This window comes from Sapajus apella, unplaced genomic scaffold, assembly GCF_009761245.1.
Source record: "Sapajus apella isolate SASKATOON/1434 unplaced genomic scaffold, GSC_monkey_1.0 scaffold169, whole genome shotgun sequence".
In the NCBI taxonomy this organism is placed as follows: Eukaryota; Metazoa; Chordata; class Mammalia; order Primates; family Cebidae; genus Sapajus; species Sapajus apella.
In genome coordinates, this window is record NW_022437109.1 from 335195 (window position 1) to 348797 (window position 13603).

The window sequence follows — 13603 nt, forward strand, 5'->3', positions numbered from 1 at the left end:
CTCCGTCTCAAAAAAAAAAAAAATAGGACAAGACAAAGGAGGTCACTATATAATGATAAAGGGGTCAATTCAGTAAGAGGATATAAAAATTTTAAATATATGTGCACCCAATGCTGGAGCACCCAGATATATATTAAATATCTAAAGCAAATACTATTAGAGTTAAAGAGAGAGACAGACTCCAATACAGTAACAGCTGGAGACCTCGACACCCAACTTGCAGCTTTGGACAGAACTTCCAGACAGAAAATCGACAAAGATACACTGGACTTAATCTGCATTATAGACCAAATGGATCTCATAGATATTTATAGAACACTTCATCCAATGACTGCAGAACACACATTACTTTGAGAGTGATCCAGCACATGGATCACTCTCAAGGACAGACTAGACAAAGATACATCAAACAAGACATCAAGGCTGGGCACGGTGGCTCATGCTTGTAATCCCAGCACTTTGGGAGGCTGAGGTGGGGGATCACAAGGTCAGGAGTTCAAGACCAGCCTGGCCAACACAGTGAAGCCCTGTCTCTACTAAAAATACAAAAATTAGCTGGGTGTGGTGGCGCACGCCTGTAATCCCAGCTACTTAGGAGGCTGAAGCAGGAGAATTGCTTGAGCCTTGGGGGTAGAGGTTGCAATGAGCCGAGATTGTGCCACTGCACTCTAGCCTGGGCGACAGAGCCAGAATCCATCTCAAAAAAAAAAAAAAGATACCAAACCAGACACATCAAAAAAGACAAAACCAAAACCAGACAAAGACACGTCAAAAAAGAAGACTACAGACCAATATCACTGATGAATATTGATGCAAAAATTCTCAACAAAATATTAGCAAACTGAATTCAACAGTATATTTAAAAAATCATCATGAGCAAGTAGGATGTATCTTTGGGAATGTAAGGATGGTTCAAAAGCACAAATTAATCAGTGTCACAATTGACAATGTCAATCAACAGAATGAAAGACAAAAACCATATGATCATTTCAATTGACGGTGAAAAAGCATTTGATAAAATTCAATATGCCTTCATAATAAAAACCTCTCAAAAAACTGGGTATAGAAGGAACCTCAATATAATAAAAGCTATATACAACAGACTCACAGCTAGTATCATCCTGAATGGGGAGAAATTGAAAGCCTTTCCTCTAAGATCTGCAACACGACAAGGATGCCCACTTTCACCGCTGTTATTCAACATAGTACTAGAAGTCCCAGCTAGAGCAATCAGACAAGACAAAGATATAAGGGGCATCCAAACTGGAAAGGAAGGAGTCAAATTATCCTTGTTTGCAGATGATATGATCTCATACTTGGAAAAACCTAAAGACTCCACCAAAAAACTATTAGAACTGATAAATAGATTCAGTAAAGTTGCAGGATACAAACTCAACAATAAAAATCAGTAGGATTTCTGTATATCAGCAGTGAACAATCTGAAAAAGAAATTAAAACACGATGAAAGAAATTGAAGAGAGGACACCAACAAATGGAACAAGTATTCTATGTTCATGGATTGGAAGAATCAATATTGTTAAAATGTCCATACTATACAAAGTGATCCACAGATTTAATGCAATTCCTATCAAAATACCAATGACATTCTTCACAGAAATAGAAAACAACTATCCTAAAATTTAGACAGAACCACAAAAAAACCAGAATAGCCAAAGACATCCTAAGAAAAAGAAGAAAACTGGGTGAGGTGTGGTGGCACACATCTGTAACCCAGCACTTTAGGAGACAAAGGTGGGAGGATTACTTGAGCCCACGAGCTCAAGACTAGCCTGGGCAGCATGGCAAGATCTTCCACCTCTACAAAAACTTTAAAAAGCAGTTAGGCATGGTGGCGTGCACCTACAGCCCCAGCTACTGGAGAGGCTGAAGCAGAAGGATAGCTTGTGCCCAGGAGCTTGTGAGCTGTGATCATGCCACTGCACTCTGGTCTGGGTGACAAAGTGAGACCCTGGCTCTGAAGAAAAAGAACAAAACTGGAGGAATTATATTACCTGACTTCAAATACTACAGAACTCTAGTAACAAAAATAGCATGGTACTGGCATAAAAACAGACACACAGACCAATGGAGCACAATAAAGAACTGAGAAACAAATCCACATACCTACGGTTAACTCATTTTCGATACAGGTGCCAAGAACATATACTGGGGAAAAGACAGTCTCTTCAATAAATGGTGCTGGGAAAACTGGGTAGCCATGTGCAAAAGAATGAAACCAGATACCTAACTCTTGCCATATACAAAAATCACATCAAAATAGATTCAATAATTAAATCTAAATCCTCTAGCTATGAAACTACTACAAGAAAAAAATTGGGGAAACTCTCCAGGACATCAGTCTGGGCAAAGATTTCTTAAGTAATACTCCACAAACACAGGCAATCAAAGCAAAAATGGACAAATGGGATCACATCAAGCTAAAAAGCTTCTGCACAGCAAAGGAAACAATCAACAAAGTGAAAAAGCAACCTGCAGAATGGGAGAAAATATTTGCGAACTGCTCGTCTGACAAGGGATTAATAATCAGAATATATAAGGAGCTCAAACAACAGGAAAATAAAGAAATGCACACCAAAACTACAATGAGATATCATCTCACCCTAGTTAAAATGGCTTAGATCCAAGACAGAGGCAATAACAAATGCTGGCAAGGATATGGAGAAAAGGGAACCCTTGTTTACTGCTAGTGGGAATATAAATTAGTACAACCACTATGGAGAGCAGTTTGGAGGTTCCTCAAAATACTAAAAATAGAACCATCCTACAATCTAGCAATCCCATTGCTGGGAAAGAAAATCAGTATATTGAAAAAATTAAAAAATAAAAAAAAATCAGTATATTGAAGAGATATCCACATTCCCATGTTTGTTGCAGCACTGTTCACAACAGTCAGGATTTAGAAGCAATCTAAGTATCCATCAACAGATGAATGGATAAAGAAAATGTGGTACTTATACACAATGGAGTACTATTCAGCCATAAAAAAAAAAAGAATGAGAGTCAGTCATCTGCAACAGCATGGATGGAAGTAGAGGTTATTATGTTAAGTTAAATAAGCCAGGCACAGAAAGACAAACATCACATGTTCTCAATTATTTGTGGATTATAAAAATCAAAACAATTGAACTCAAAGAGATAGAGAGTAGGATGGTTACCAGGGGCTGGGAAGGGAAGGGTAGTAGGGAATTTGGGGAGAGGTGGGGATGGATAATGGGTACAAAAAATATGTAGAATTAATGGTAAGGCCTAGTACTTTGATAGCACCATAGGGTGTCTATAGTCAATAATAATTTAATTGTACATTTTTAAATAACTAAAAGAGTATAACTGGGCTGGGCACGGTGGCTCAAGCCTGTAATCCCAACACTTTGGGAAGCCGAGGCGGGTGGATCACGAGGTCAAGAGATCGAGACCATCCTGGTCAACATGGTGAAACCCCGTCTCTACTAAAAATACAAAAAAAAAATTAGCTGGGCATGGTGGTGCGTGCCTGTAATCCCAGCTACTCAGGAGGCTGAGGCAGGAGAATTGCCTGAACCCAGGAGACAGAGGTTGCGGTGAGCCGAGATCGCGCCATTGCGCTCCAGTCTGGGTAACAAGAGCGAAACTCCGTCCCCCCAAAAAAAAGAGTATAACTGGATTGTTTGTAACATAAAAGACAAATGTTTGACCAGGCACAGTGGCTCACACCTGTAACCCCAGAACTTTGTGGGGGCCGAAGCAGGTGGATCATGAGGTCAGGAGATGAAGACCATTCTGGCTAACATGGTGAAGCCCCATCTCTACTAAAAATACAAAAAATTAACCAGGCGTGGTGGCACGCACCTGTAGTCTCAGCTATTCGGGAGGCTGAGGCAGAAGAATCACTTGAACCCAGGAGGCGGGGGTTGCAGTGAGCTGAGATCACATCACTGCACTCCAGCCAGGGCGACATCTCGAAAAAAAAAAAAAATAAAATAAAATAAATGTTTGAGGGGATGGATTCCCCATTTTCTGTGATGTGATTACATACCACATGCCTGTATCAAAACATCCCATGTACTCCAAATATATATATACCTACTATGTGCCCACAAAAATTAAAATTAAAAAATTACATATATAAAAAGAGGAACAGCTCTGAAAATGTATTCTACAAAAATAAGGGAGTAAAGCAAAACAAAACAAATGATGCACTCTAACACCGGAAACAGGACGTGGTAGTGGGGAAGGGCGGTACCAGAAGGCCAGCCGTGCTCCAGAGTGCAGAGCCGCCACTTCACACAGGGATAGAGGAAGAAGCTCCACAAAGGATTTCTACAGAAAGAGGAAATTCATGAACTACCTGATGGGTCTGAATTGAATGTCTTTAGAGGAGATTTAGACAACTGGTGAAGAGTATGGAGCTAAATTAATTATAAGTACACAGAAAATTAAGCAAATGAAAAATGAGGGGAATAATTAGCTGGGGGAAAAGAAAAATGTTGTAAATTTCGCTATTTACAGAGTCGAAATATTGTAAACACTGAATACTGACCTAACAAATATTATAATTTGACTATATTAAGGGGATGGGAGAGATGAAAAAGGTATGGGCATATGGTAAGAATGGGGGAGGAAAGATAGCTTGTGTCTCATCTTCAATAGCGGGAAATTAAGAGATGCTGCTGGAATCTGAAAACTTAAGTAGGAGCAATATAACCAAGTTATAATGGAGACATAGAAGTAAATACCAAAAAGAAAACAAACAAAAACAAAGCTAAAAGAGGTGAACAGGTGGTTGCCTATGGGGGGAGATGGAAATAAGCAGGGGCAACTGTTTTTCATAATAAACTGTGCAGAACTATTTAGATGCTTTAAACTCTGTGTATGTATAATAGTGGTAGAAAATTTTTGAACAGGTACACAGCCACATGCTCATTTTCTATTGTTTAAAAATATTAGTATACATATTTTTAAAACTCCAGGATAGCTTTGCTTCTAAAACTTATTTATTCATCTTTTGTGAAATGGGATAGAACATTTTACAAATGTAACTCAAGACCCAGGAGCAAGGCAGCTTACCTAGGAATTCACAGAGAATTGGCAAAGTACCAACTATATTCAAACATAAAAAGCAGTTGTGCCTTTCAAGAAGATCAGTTCACCTACCTGATGAAAGAAATAGGTAACAGCAAGGTCATTGTCATTTAAGAGGATTTCTTCTTCTGTTGTAAAAAGCCACTTTCGAATGGTCAAGCAGGTACCTGGCACAGCTGATGTATAATTCTGAATGTAGAGTTTGTGAGGAAACTCATTAGGTGCCAACTTACGTACTAAAGGAGAGACAAAACACAGAAAGCTGGAGTAAAAATATATAAGAAATTTCCCTAATATAAACTGTGTATGGCAAATCAAGAATGGTATGTTATCATTAACCAGAACATCAGCTCAAATTCATCAAGGAGTTCTGCCTTGGGAGCACAAAACAGCCATATCTGTCCAGCCAAATATCCCTTCTAGCTAAGACCATGACCAGTCAAGTCTCAAGCTGATTGAAACCTATCACTTGAATGACAGGTTGCTGTGGTCTGGATATTTGTCCCCCGACAAAGCTCATGTTGACATTTGATCCCCAGTGTTGGAGGTGGGGCCTAATGTGATCTCTGCACACACCATGAATGGAAGAAAGCAGCCTGAGGACCTTAACAGATGCCCAATCTTGAACCCAATCTTAAGGATGCTTGGTGGACATCAGCTGAAAACCAGGAGAATCATGAGTCAAACAGACTTTTTTTTTTTATTAATTACCCAGCCTCAGGTATTCCTTTATAGCAACACAAAATAGACTGAAACACAAATCAGTTAACGTAACTCTGCAAACAGCACAAACTCCAAATTTAGTTAAAATATCTGATCCATTAACTAGTACATTACAGCTAACGTCCACTAAATATCCTTAAAGCAAGCCTCTCCTCTTACCCAGCTGTGTGCATTCAGAGTCTTTCATGTGGCAATTCTCAATGAACTGCTTTTACTGTTAACGCCAAAAGGTTCTTTCCAGACTACCTCCAAAAATCCTACAGCATTCCTCAAAGTGAAAAGTGTCTTGTGAGTAATGTTACTTCCTAACAGCCACCAAAGCAGGATAAAAAAAAACTACCACTTTTAATTTCTAAATTGCCTGTCTTTGGAAAGGCTGAGTTTTCTTTTCTTTCCTTTCCTTTTATTTTTATTTATTTATTTTTTGAGGCAGGTTCTCACTCTGTTGCCTGGGCTAGAGTGTAGCGGCACAATCACAGCTTACTGCAGCCTTAACTTCCTAGGCTCAAATGGTCCTCCTACCTCAGCCTCCTAGCTTGGACCACCTGCATGTGTCACCACGCTTGGCTAATTTTTAAATTTTTTGTAGAGATGGCAGTCTCACTATGTTGCCCAGGCTGGTCTCAAACTCCTAGGCTCAAGCAATCCTCCTGCCTCAGCCTCCCAAATTGCTGAGATTACCTCCTCTCTCAATGTTTACCTGGCTTTATAACACTACAAAAGACAGATTTAATATTTTCCATTTTATAGAAAATGAAACTAAAACTTAGGGAAAAAAATAAGGTTAGAATCCAAATGTCCTGGCAACTTAGTAAGCCTCTGTAATGTAATTTACATCTGCCTAGTTACACTGCTGTGAGTTGGGAAGAAAAAAAAATATTAGGGAGATGGCTGCTTTCAGGGAATCAAAGTTATTCTACCTGGACCTCAGATGGCAAGGCAACCTAAATCCACCAAACTCACCCCCTCTCTGGGATAAGGAAGGTCTGATCAACCAATATTATCTCTATCAATTATGGCCTTAACCCTGTATAAATACATATGACATGGAAGAGACCCATAAACTGTTGGAAATCTATGCTATTCAGAGAAAGCTCTCACTCTCTCCTCTTTGTAGTCTCAACGCAACCAGTATGATGGTGATCCCTAGCTTTTATAAAATAAAAGATGAGAAATTCCTGTCACCATGCAATAAAACTTCCTTGGAGGAGGAAATTTATTTATACAGAAACTTAAATGTATGCATTAAAACAAGGCTTTGAAGCAATGTATATCTTTCTAACTTAAAACAGAAAGCTACTCTTAAGAATCTTTACAAAAATCCTAAAGTACACTAAAACAACGTGTGGCTAAGTAGAACATCCCATCTTTTTAAGCCTGTTTTATTGGAATATATGAATTTTGAACCTCAGATTTAAAAGAACCTCATGAAAGTATCTGCCGATTCAGTGCTGATTGTAACCTATACTTACAAAAGAGGAAAAAGAATTAACAGTGATCAGACATCCTTATGACCTGAGTTTAATGGGGTATGCTTGGTCTGATTGTTACAGATGGTTCTAATGAGTGGGATCTCCCCTTGTCTTGAAGTTCTTCTCTAGGTAAATAGTTTCCTTCTGACAGTATTAGAAAACAAAACTTAATTATCAGCCACTGGCACTTACCAAAGGAATGACTGATCACTTCAAATAAGGCAAAGTAATTCACTGTCGTACTGTCCATGCCAACCTTTGCTGCAATAGCCTAAGGTTAAACAAGATATATTAAGTCAGACAATGCTATAGGAAAAGGCAGGTGTCTGCCTATGGAGGAAGGAAAAGGTAGAGGTTCTGCCATCTTGGTCTGACAAAAATTATATTCATGTGCATAGCTAGGCTTCTTTGTATGTATGTGTACATGCATTGATGAATATATACATATGAAAGAAAAGGGAAAAAAACAGCTGTATCTGACCCAAACAGCTATGATCTCTAAATATGAGATTCTCCCTTCCAATGCAAGCTGATAATAGTCTCTCCTTAAACATCAGCTTCCCTCTCTGAATATGACTTCATTCTTTTTTAACATCACTTACAAGAAATGTACTTAATAACACAGATCTTTTTTCTTCTTCTTTTTTTTTTAATTTTATTTTTTTTTTTTTTTTTTTTAAAGACGGGGTTTCACTATGTTGGTCAGGCTGGTCTTGAACTCCCGACCTCAGGTGCTCTGCCCGCCTTGGCCTCCAAAGTGCTTGGATTACAGGCGTGAGACACCACGCCCGGCAATAGCACAGATCTTAAAAAGAAAACAAATTCTTAAATATCCAGTTTCAAACATTCAGCCTACATTTAATACATTAACACAAAAAACTATATATTTGATTCTAGAGCTTAAAATATTGCCAATTATATTCTGGCTTCACAAATTGTTTTTGTTTACTTTTTAGATGATCCATGTCTCATGTTGGGATCATTAGGCACCTCCATTTCCTAAGAATTACCATCATAATATCAACATAAAATATCAAAATGCTGGGACAACAGAGGCATATTAAACAAGAATCATTCATTCTCTCTAGGAACTCAGGTCCTAACAAGACAAATAAAAAAGAAATTGGAAGATTCTGTGTGCAAATAAATGACAATTACATACAAACAACAATAAAACACAAACCAGTAGTAACAAAATTTCTTTGCAAGATCGGTCTCAATATAAGTAAGGTATTTATTTTTCATGCCATTGTTTTGCTGATAAAACAAAGATAAAACTGTTGAATATTAGTATCTCAGTCAACCAAATATGACTATATCCCTTCTCATGTCTACTCACATATGAGGCCTAGGTTCATCCATGATGTGATAGAGGAACTGGACATTGTAAGTATTCCAAATTATCATTCTACACTGCACTGGATAGAAACTAAAATGCTTTCAAGGTTTAGAAAATAGTTTATAGATAGAAGTCTCAGTAACAGGATTAAGATGAAAGTGTAAAAAACCTAGAGGAACACTGGAAAAAAGCAATCAAAACAAAACAAAACATCAGCAAACTGTAAAACTAGTACTTTCCTTAAAATTCTCTACCATTGTGTAATTTCAGAAATGCCTGAGATCCTGCATACATCCTTTACCATAATATACAGTGGATGAATAAACGTATGGAGGATAGATTTTTTAACGTTTGCTACAAAGGAGAAATATAAGCATTAGTACCCAGAAACCTGCTTGTCTCCTTGAAAATTCTGATCAAGTCAGGATTAAAGGCCAATGAAAAGGCATACAGGCATACCCAGCATGCAGATCATGATCTCTAAATACAGTTTCTCACTAAAAGGATGGGACTCCTTGGGGAAATGGCCTATTCTAGATATCAAGGGTAGGGAATATACAAAGATGAGGCCAGGACATCTTATTGTACCAAAAAGTAAGGATGCTATCATAAAATATTAGGTTGCATCAAAAGCATACAGGAGCAGACGTGAAGGAGCTTTCATTGGCCAAAGACGGAACAGTCTGAGCATCAAAAAGATAATATATGCTATTGATTAAATCACATTGAATCTAAAATTCCATGATACTAAATTATGATATATAATAATGTTATTTTATAATGCATTCTATATTATATATTAAATAATATATTACTTATATGATTATGTATTAATATATAATTATAATATATAATTTATTATATATTATTTAATATGTAACACATATTATATCTTATATATTATTAATTATATATAATTACATTTATATATAATGATGTATTTACTCTGAAAATCGGCAATGAAAAGAAAGGATTAAATACATATCCTGGCCAGGCGAGGTGGCTCACTCCTGTCATCCCAGCACTCTGGGAGGCTGAGGCAGGCAGATCGCCTAAGGTTGGGAGTTCGAGACCAGCCTGGCCAGCATGGTGAAACCCTGTCTCTACTAAAAATATAAAAATTGGCGTGGTAGCAGACCCTTGTAATCCCAGCTACTCAGGAAGTTGAAGCAGGAGAATCGCTTGAACCCGGGAGGTGGAGGTTGCAGTGAGCTGAGAGTGTGCCATTGCACTCCAGCCTGGGCAATAGAGCAAGACTCCATCTCAAAATAAATAAATAAATAAATACATAAATAAATAAATATGTATCTTGTCTTTCCCACAAATTGTATTTCAAGATAATTAAATAGCCTTAGTTGATAAGGAAAAGTTATTTTAAGAAGATTTCTAGCTAATCAGTGTGAAGAAATGAGAGTATTAGAAAATCAGCACTTTGTAATCTTTAATGAAATCACTGGTTAAGGCAATAATCATCAATGGATACATTCATTTGATAAAAGATCAGTGGTGAATTTTACAACAGAGATCAGATTTCACCACCTAAACCTACTGGTTAACCTTAGTTAGTAACACTGAAATGGGATAGCCCAGTATTGTACACTTGCTGTTGAGAAGCAATATAAAGTATATAGCACCAACTATGAAGTATGACCGAAAAAGCAGAACCTGAATCTAATGGAGCCTCTAGAGCAAACTTCCATTTATAGAAAATACAGAGACACAGAAGGACATATTAAATGACACCACCAGAAAACAAACAGATACATTCAGAATGTGGGGCATTCCACAGGACACTGACCCATTTCTGTAACAAAACAATGGCATGAAAACAAAAAGCTGGGGAAACAGGGGGACTGTTCTACATTAAAACAAACAAAAATCAAGTGTGATCTAAGGACTTTGTTTAGATTCAGATTTTAACAAACCAAATGTAAAAAATCATTTTTAGACAATTGGAAAAATGTGACTATGGAGTAGTTTTTAGGTAATACCAAGGCAATAGTGCTAATTTTTAAGGTTTGATAGTGGCACTGTGGTTTTGTAAGAAGAAAGTCCATATTTTTAGATGCACACTGAAGTACACGCAGGTCCGATAACATGGGATTTACTTTTAAATACTTAAAGGAAAAGAAAAAAGGAATACATAATACAAATGTGGCAAAATTTTGATAATTATTAAGTATGAATGATTACTATTACTATATTCATTATACTATTCTGTTTTCATGTGTGTTATAAAGTTTTTTTACAATTAGAAAAGGGGGGGTTGGCCGGGCACGGTGGCTCACGCCTGTAATCCCAGCACTTTGAGAGACCAAGGCGGGTGGATCACAAGGTCAGAGATCAAGACCATCCTGGCCAATATGGTGAAACCCCGTCTCTATTAAAAATACAAAATTAACAGGGCATGGCGGCATGTGTCTGTAGTTCCAGCGACTCAGGAGGCTGAGGCAGGAGAATCGCTTGAACCCGGGAGGCGGAGGTTGCAGTGAGCCAAGATCACACCACTGCACTCCAGTCTGGGTGACAGAGTGAGGCTCAGTCTCCAAAAAAAAAAAAGAGGGATTAATCACTACAACCTGGGGTATTTACCATACCTTTCTTTTAAGGAGGGTAGAGTACTTTCACATTAATAAACTGATTATGTGCCAGACACTCTAAGCACTTTACATGTATTGACTCATTTAATCTATCTTCCTTAGCTTCATACCATCCAACGTCAAGTCTACTTGTTCATTTAATTTACCTGATATACTTGGTCTGTAGTACTGTTCTTTTTAACCCTGACTGTAACCGTTGTTCCATCTGGTAATGCTACTCTCAGCTCTACGTCAGACACACCATTGTAGTTCTGGGGGAAAAGACACAGAGAAGGAATTTATGACTCAGTATATCTTCACTCTCCCTGTAACAAGCTAGCTAGACAATAACCTAAAACGTGATAGAGAGGAAGTGAGTTCCAATGAAAAAGGAAAAAAGTCAATACATTTACAAGTCATAAAGCTGACTCAGGGCTACAGCAGAAGTTAACCTTTAAGAGAAGCAGGGAAAAAAGAAATATGTTGAAGCCAACATGTTCACATTTCAAAACAGAAAACTTGCGTGAAACAGTCTAGGTCAAACACAGATGAGATTTTCGATTCACTTCCCTCTCCCCATTCAGAATTCACAAGTGAGAAGAGAAAATAACTGAAGGCAGTAGTTTCAATTATATTCTCTAGTATTAATGGCTAGGCATGTGGACTGGATCCAGAGACATCCTAAGTTCCTTTCTGAACCCTGAAATAATCAGGATATTGTTGAAAGAAAAAATGGATACCTGAGTCTTACCCATTTTTCCTTTCAAAGTTAGCCTGATGCTCAACTTTCTTCTAGCAAAAAGTAAACAATTCTTAGTCTCAATTCAAAAGAAATCCTCTTACTGCTTTTGATGATTAACACATTCCTCTAACCTTGTAATTTTTGACCTTGTAATTTTTACTAGAAAGTTATTTCAGAACAAGTCCATTTTCATTTACCACTTTTAAAAAGGTACTATTCATGCCTAAAATGATCATAACCACTGATTTATTTTAAGTCCTTGCCTGTAAGAAATTTATAATCTAGTTGGGAAAATAAGGCATATACATATAAAATAAGTCGTGGATAACACACTACTGTATTAGCATTAAATATTCATTCTTCTATTCAATTAATATTTATTAAGCACCTACAACACGCTTGATACTGTGGTAAGGCACTGGGAATATAAAGATGATTAAGATTTAGCTCTTACCTACAGATGGCACACACTCTTGTAAGCTAAAACATAAAGCGACAATCTGATTACATGTATAAAAATTAGAGAATGAGATAGCAACAGGTGATCATTGAATGGAATTAATTGCAAAAATTTTTGGTGGAATGAAAAATTGATGACAGTCGTCAGGGATGGCTTCAAAGAGAAAGTGGACCTGACATTTCAAAGAGAAAGTGAACCTAGGTCTTAAAGGACAGGTAAGTAGGATACATATAAAAAGGGAGTAGAAAAAATATAGTCTTTTGGAGAGCTTACGGAAATTTAACCCATAATCAATACCTTTAATTTATTTCCCCCACAAGAAGCCAAGGAGAAAATAGTCACTAAAGGAGGTATTCACCTACCTCATCTGATTCTGATAGGAATTCCTGCATGATGTCACTCTCACCAATTACTCGTATTGAACACACTGTAGAAAACAAAGATAAAATCTGGCATAAGGCCTTAAAATCAAGAAAATAAAGTCAAAGACATATCAAAGCTTAAGTTTAAATCATCAGTAGCAGGCAATAATGAGGCAGCATATCGTGCCTGGCACGTAAGATTTTAAGGCATGGCATTCATCTAAATATGATCAGAACAAGGAAATAACAGAAAATACAAAGATGTAGCTTGCTAAAAATATTAAACATAACCAGAAAAGAGAAATAAAAGTTCAGTAAATAGGCTGGGCACAGTGACTTATGCCTGTAATCCCATACTTTGGGAGGCCGAGGTGGGTGGATCACAGGTCAGGAGATCGAGACCATCCTGGCTAACACGGTGAAACCCTGTCTCTACTAAAAATACAAAAAATTAGCTGAACATGGTGGCACACGCCTGTAGTCCCAGCTACTCAGGAGGCTGAGGCAGGAGAATCACTTGAACCCAGGAGGCAGAGGCTGCAGTGAGCCGAGATCATGCCATTGCACTCCAGCCTGGGCGACAGGGCAAGACTCTGTCTCAAAGAAAAAAACCAAGTTCAGTAAATATAAGTTCATGGTCTTGTGTGACCTATGAACAAGCTAGAACAACAGAACATGGAGTAAAGAGGCAGTCGTAGGGAAAGATTAATCAGTAATAAATCAAACATAAAATTGAAATGCTAAAGGAAAAATATTTATTTGGCCTAAAAACAGGCCAGTCAGAGAACCACAAAAATTTAAAGCCATTTTGGGAAAACTGGGGTAGGTAATTAAGAATTCATATCAT

The 13603-nt window shown here is 37.5% G+C and overlaps 1 protein-coding gene across 5 annotated transcripts in view; it reads right to left on the reverse strand.

The window, feature by feature from the left end:
- SNX27 (sorting nexin 27) overlaps positions 1-13603 on the reverse strand; it is an 86462-nt gene that overhangs the window by 29760 nt on the left and 43099 nt on the right. For all 5 annotated transcript variants that reach the window (XM_032267345.1, XM_032267346.1, XM_032267349.1 and 2 more), the window contains 4 exons: positions 12757-12821; positions 11360-11464; positions 7467-7545; positions 5152-5315 (listed from right to left, as the gene is read on the reverse strand). In XM_032267345.1, coding sequence (XP_032123236.1) covers positions 5152-5315; positions 7467-7545; positions 11360-11464; positions 12757-12821 — 413 coding nt within the window. The remainder of the gene's footprint in view (positions 1-5151; positions 5316-7466; positions 7546-11359; positions 11465-12756; positions 12822-13603) is intronic.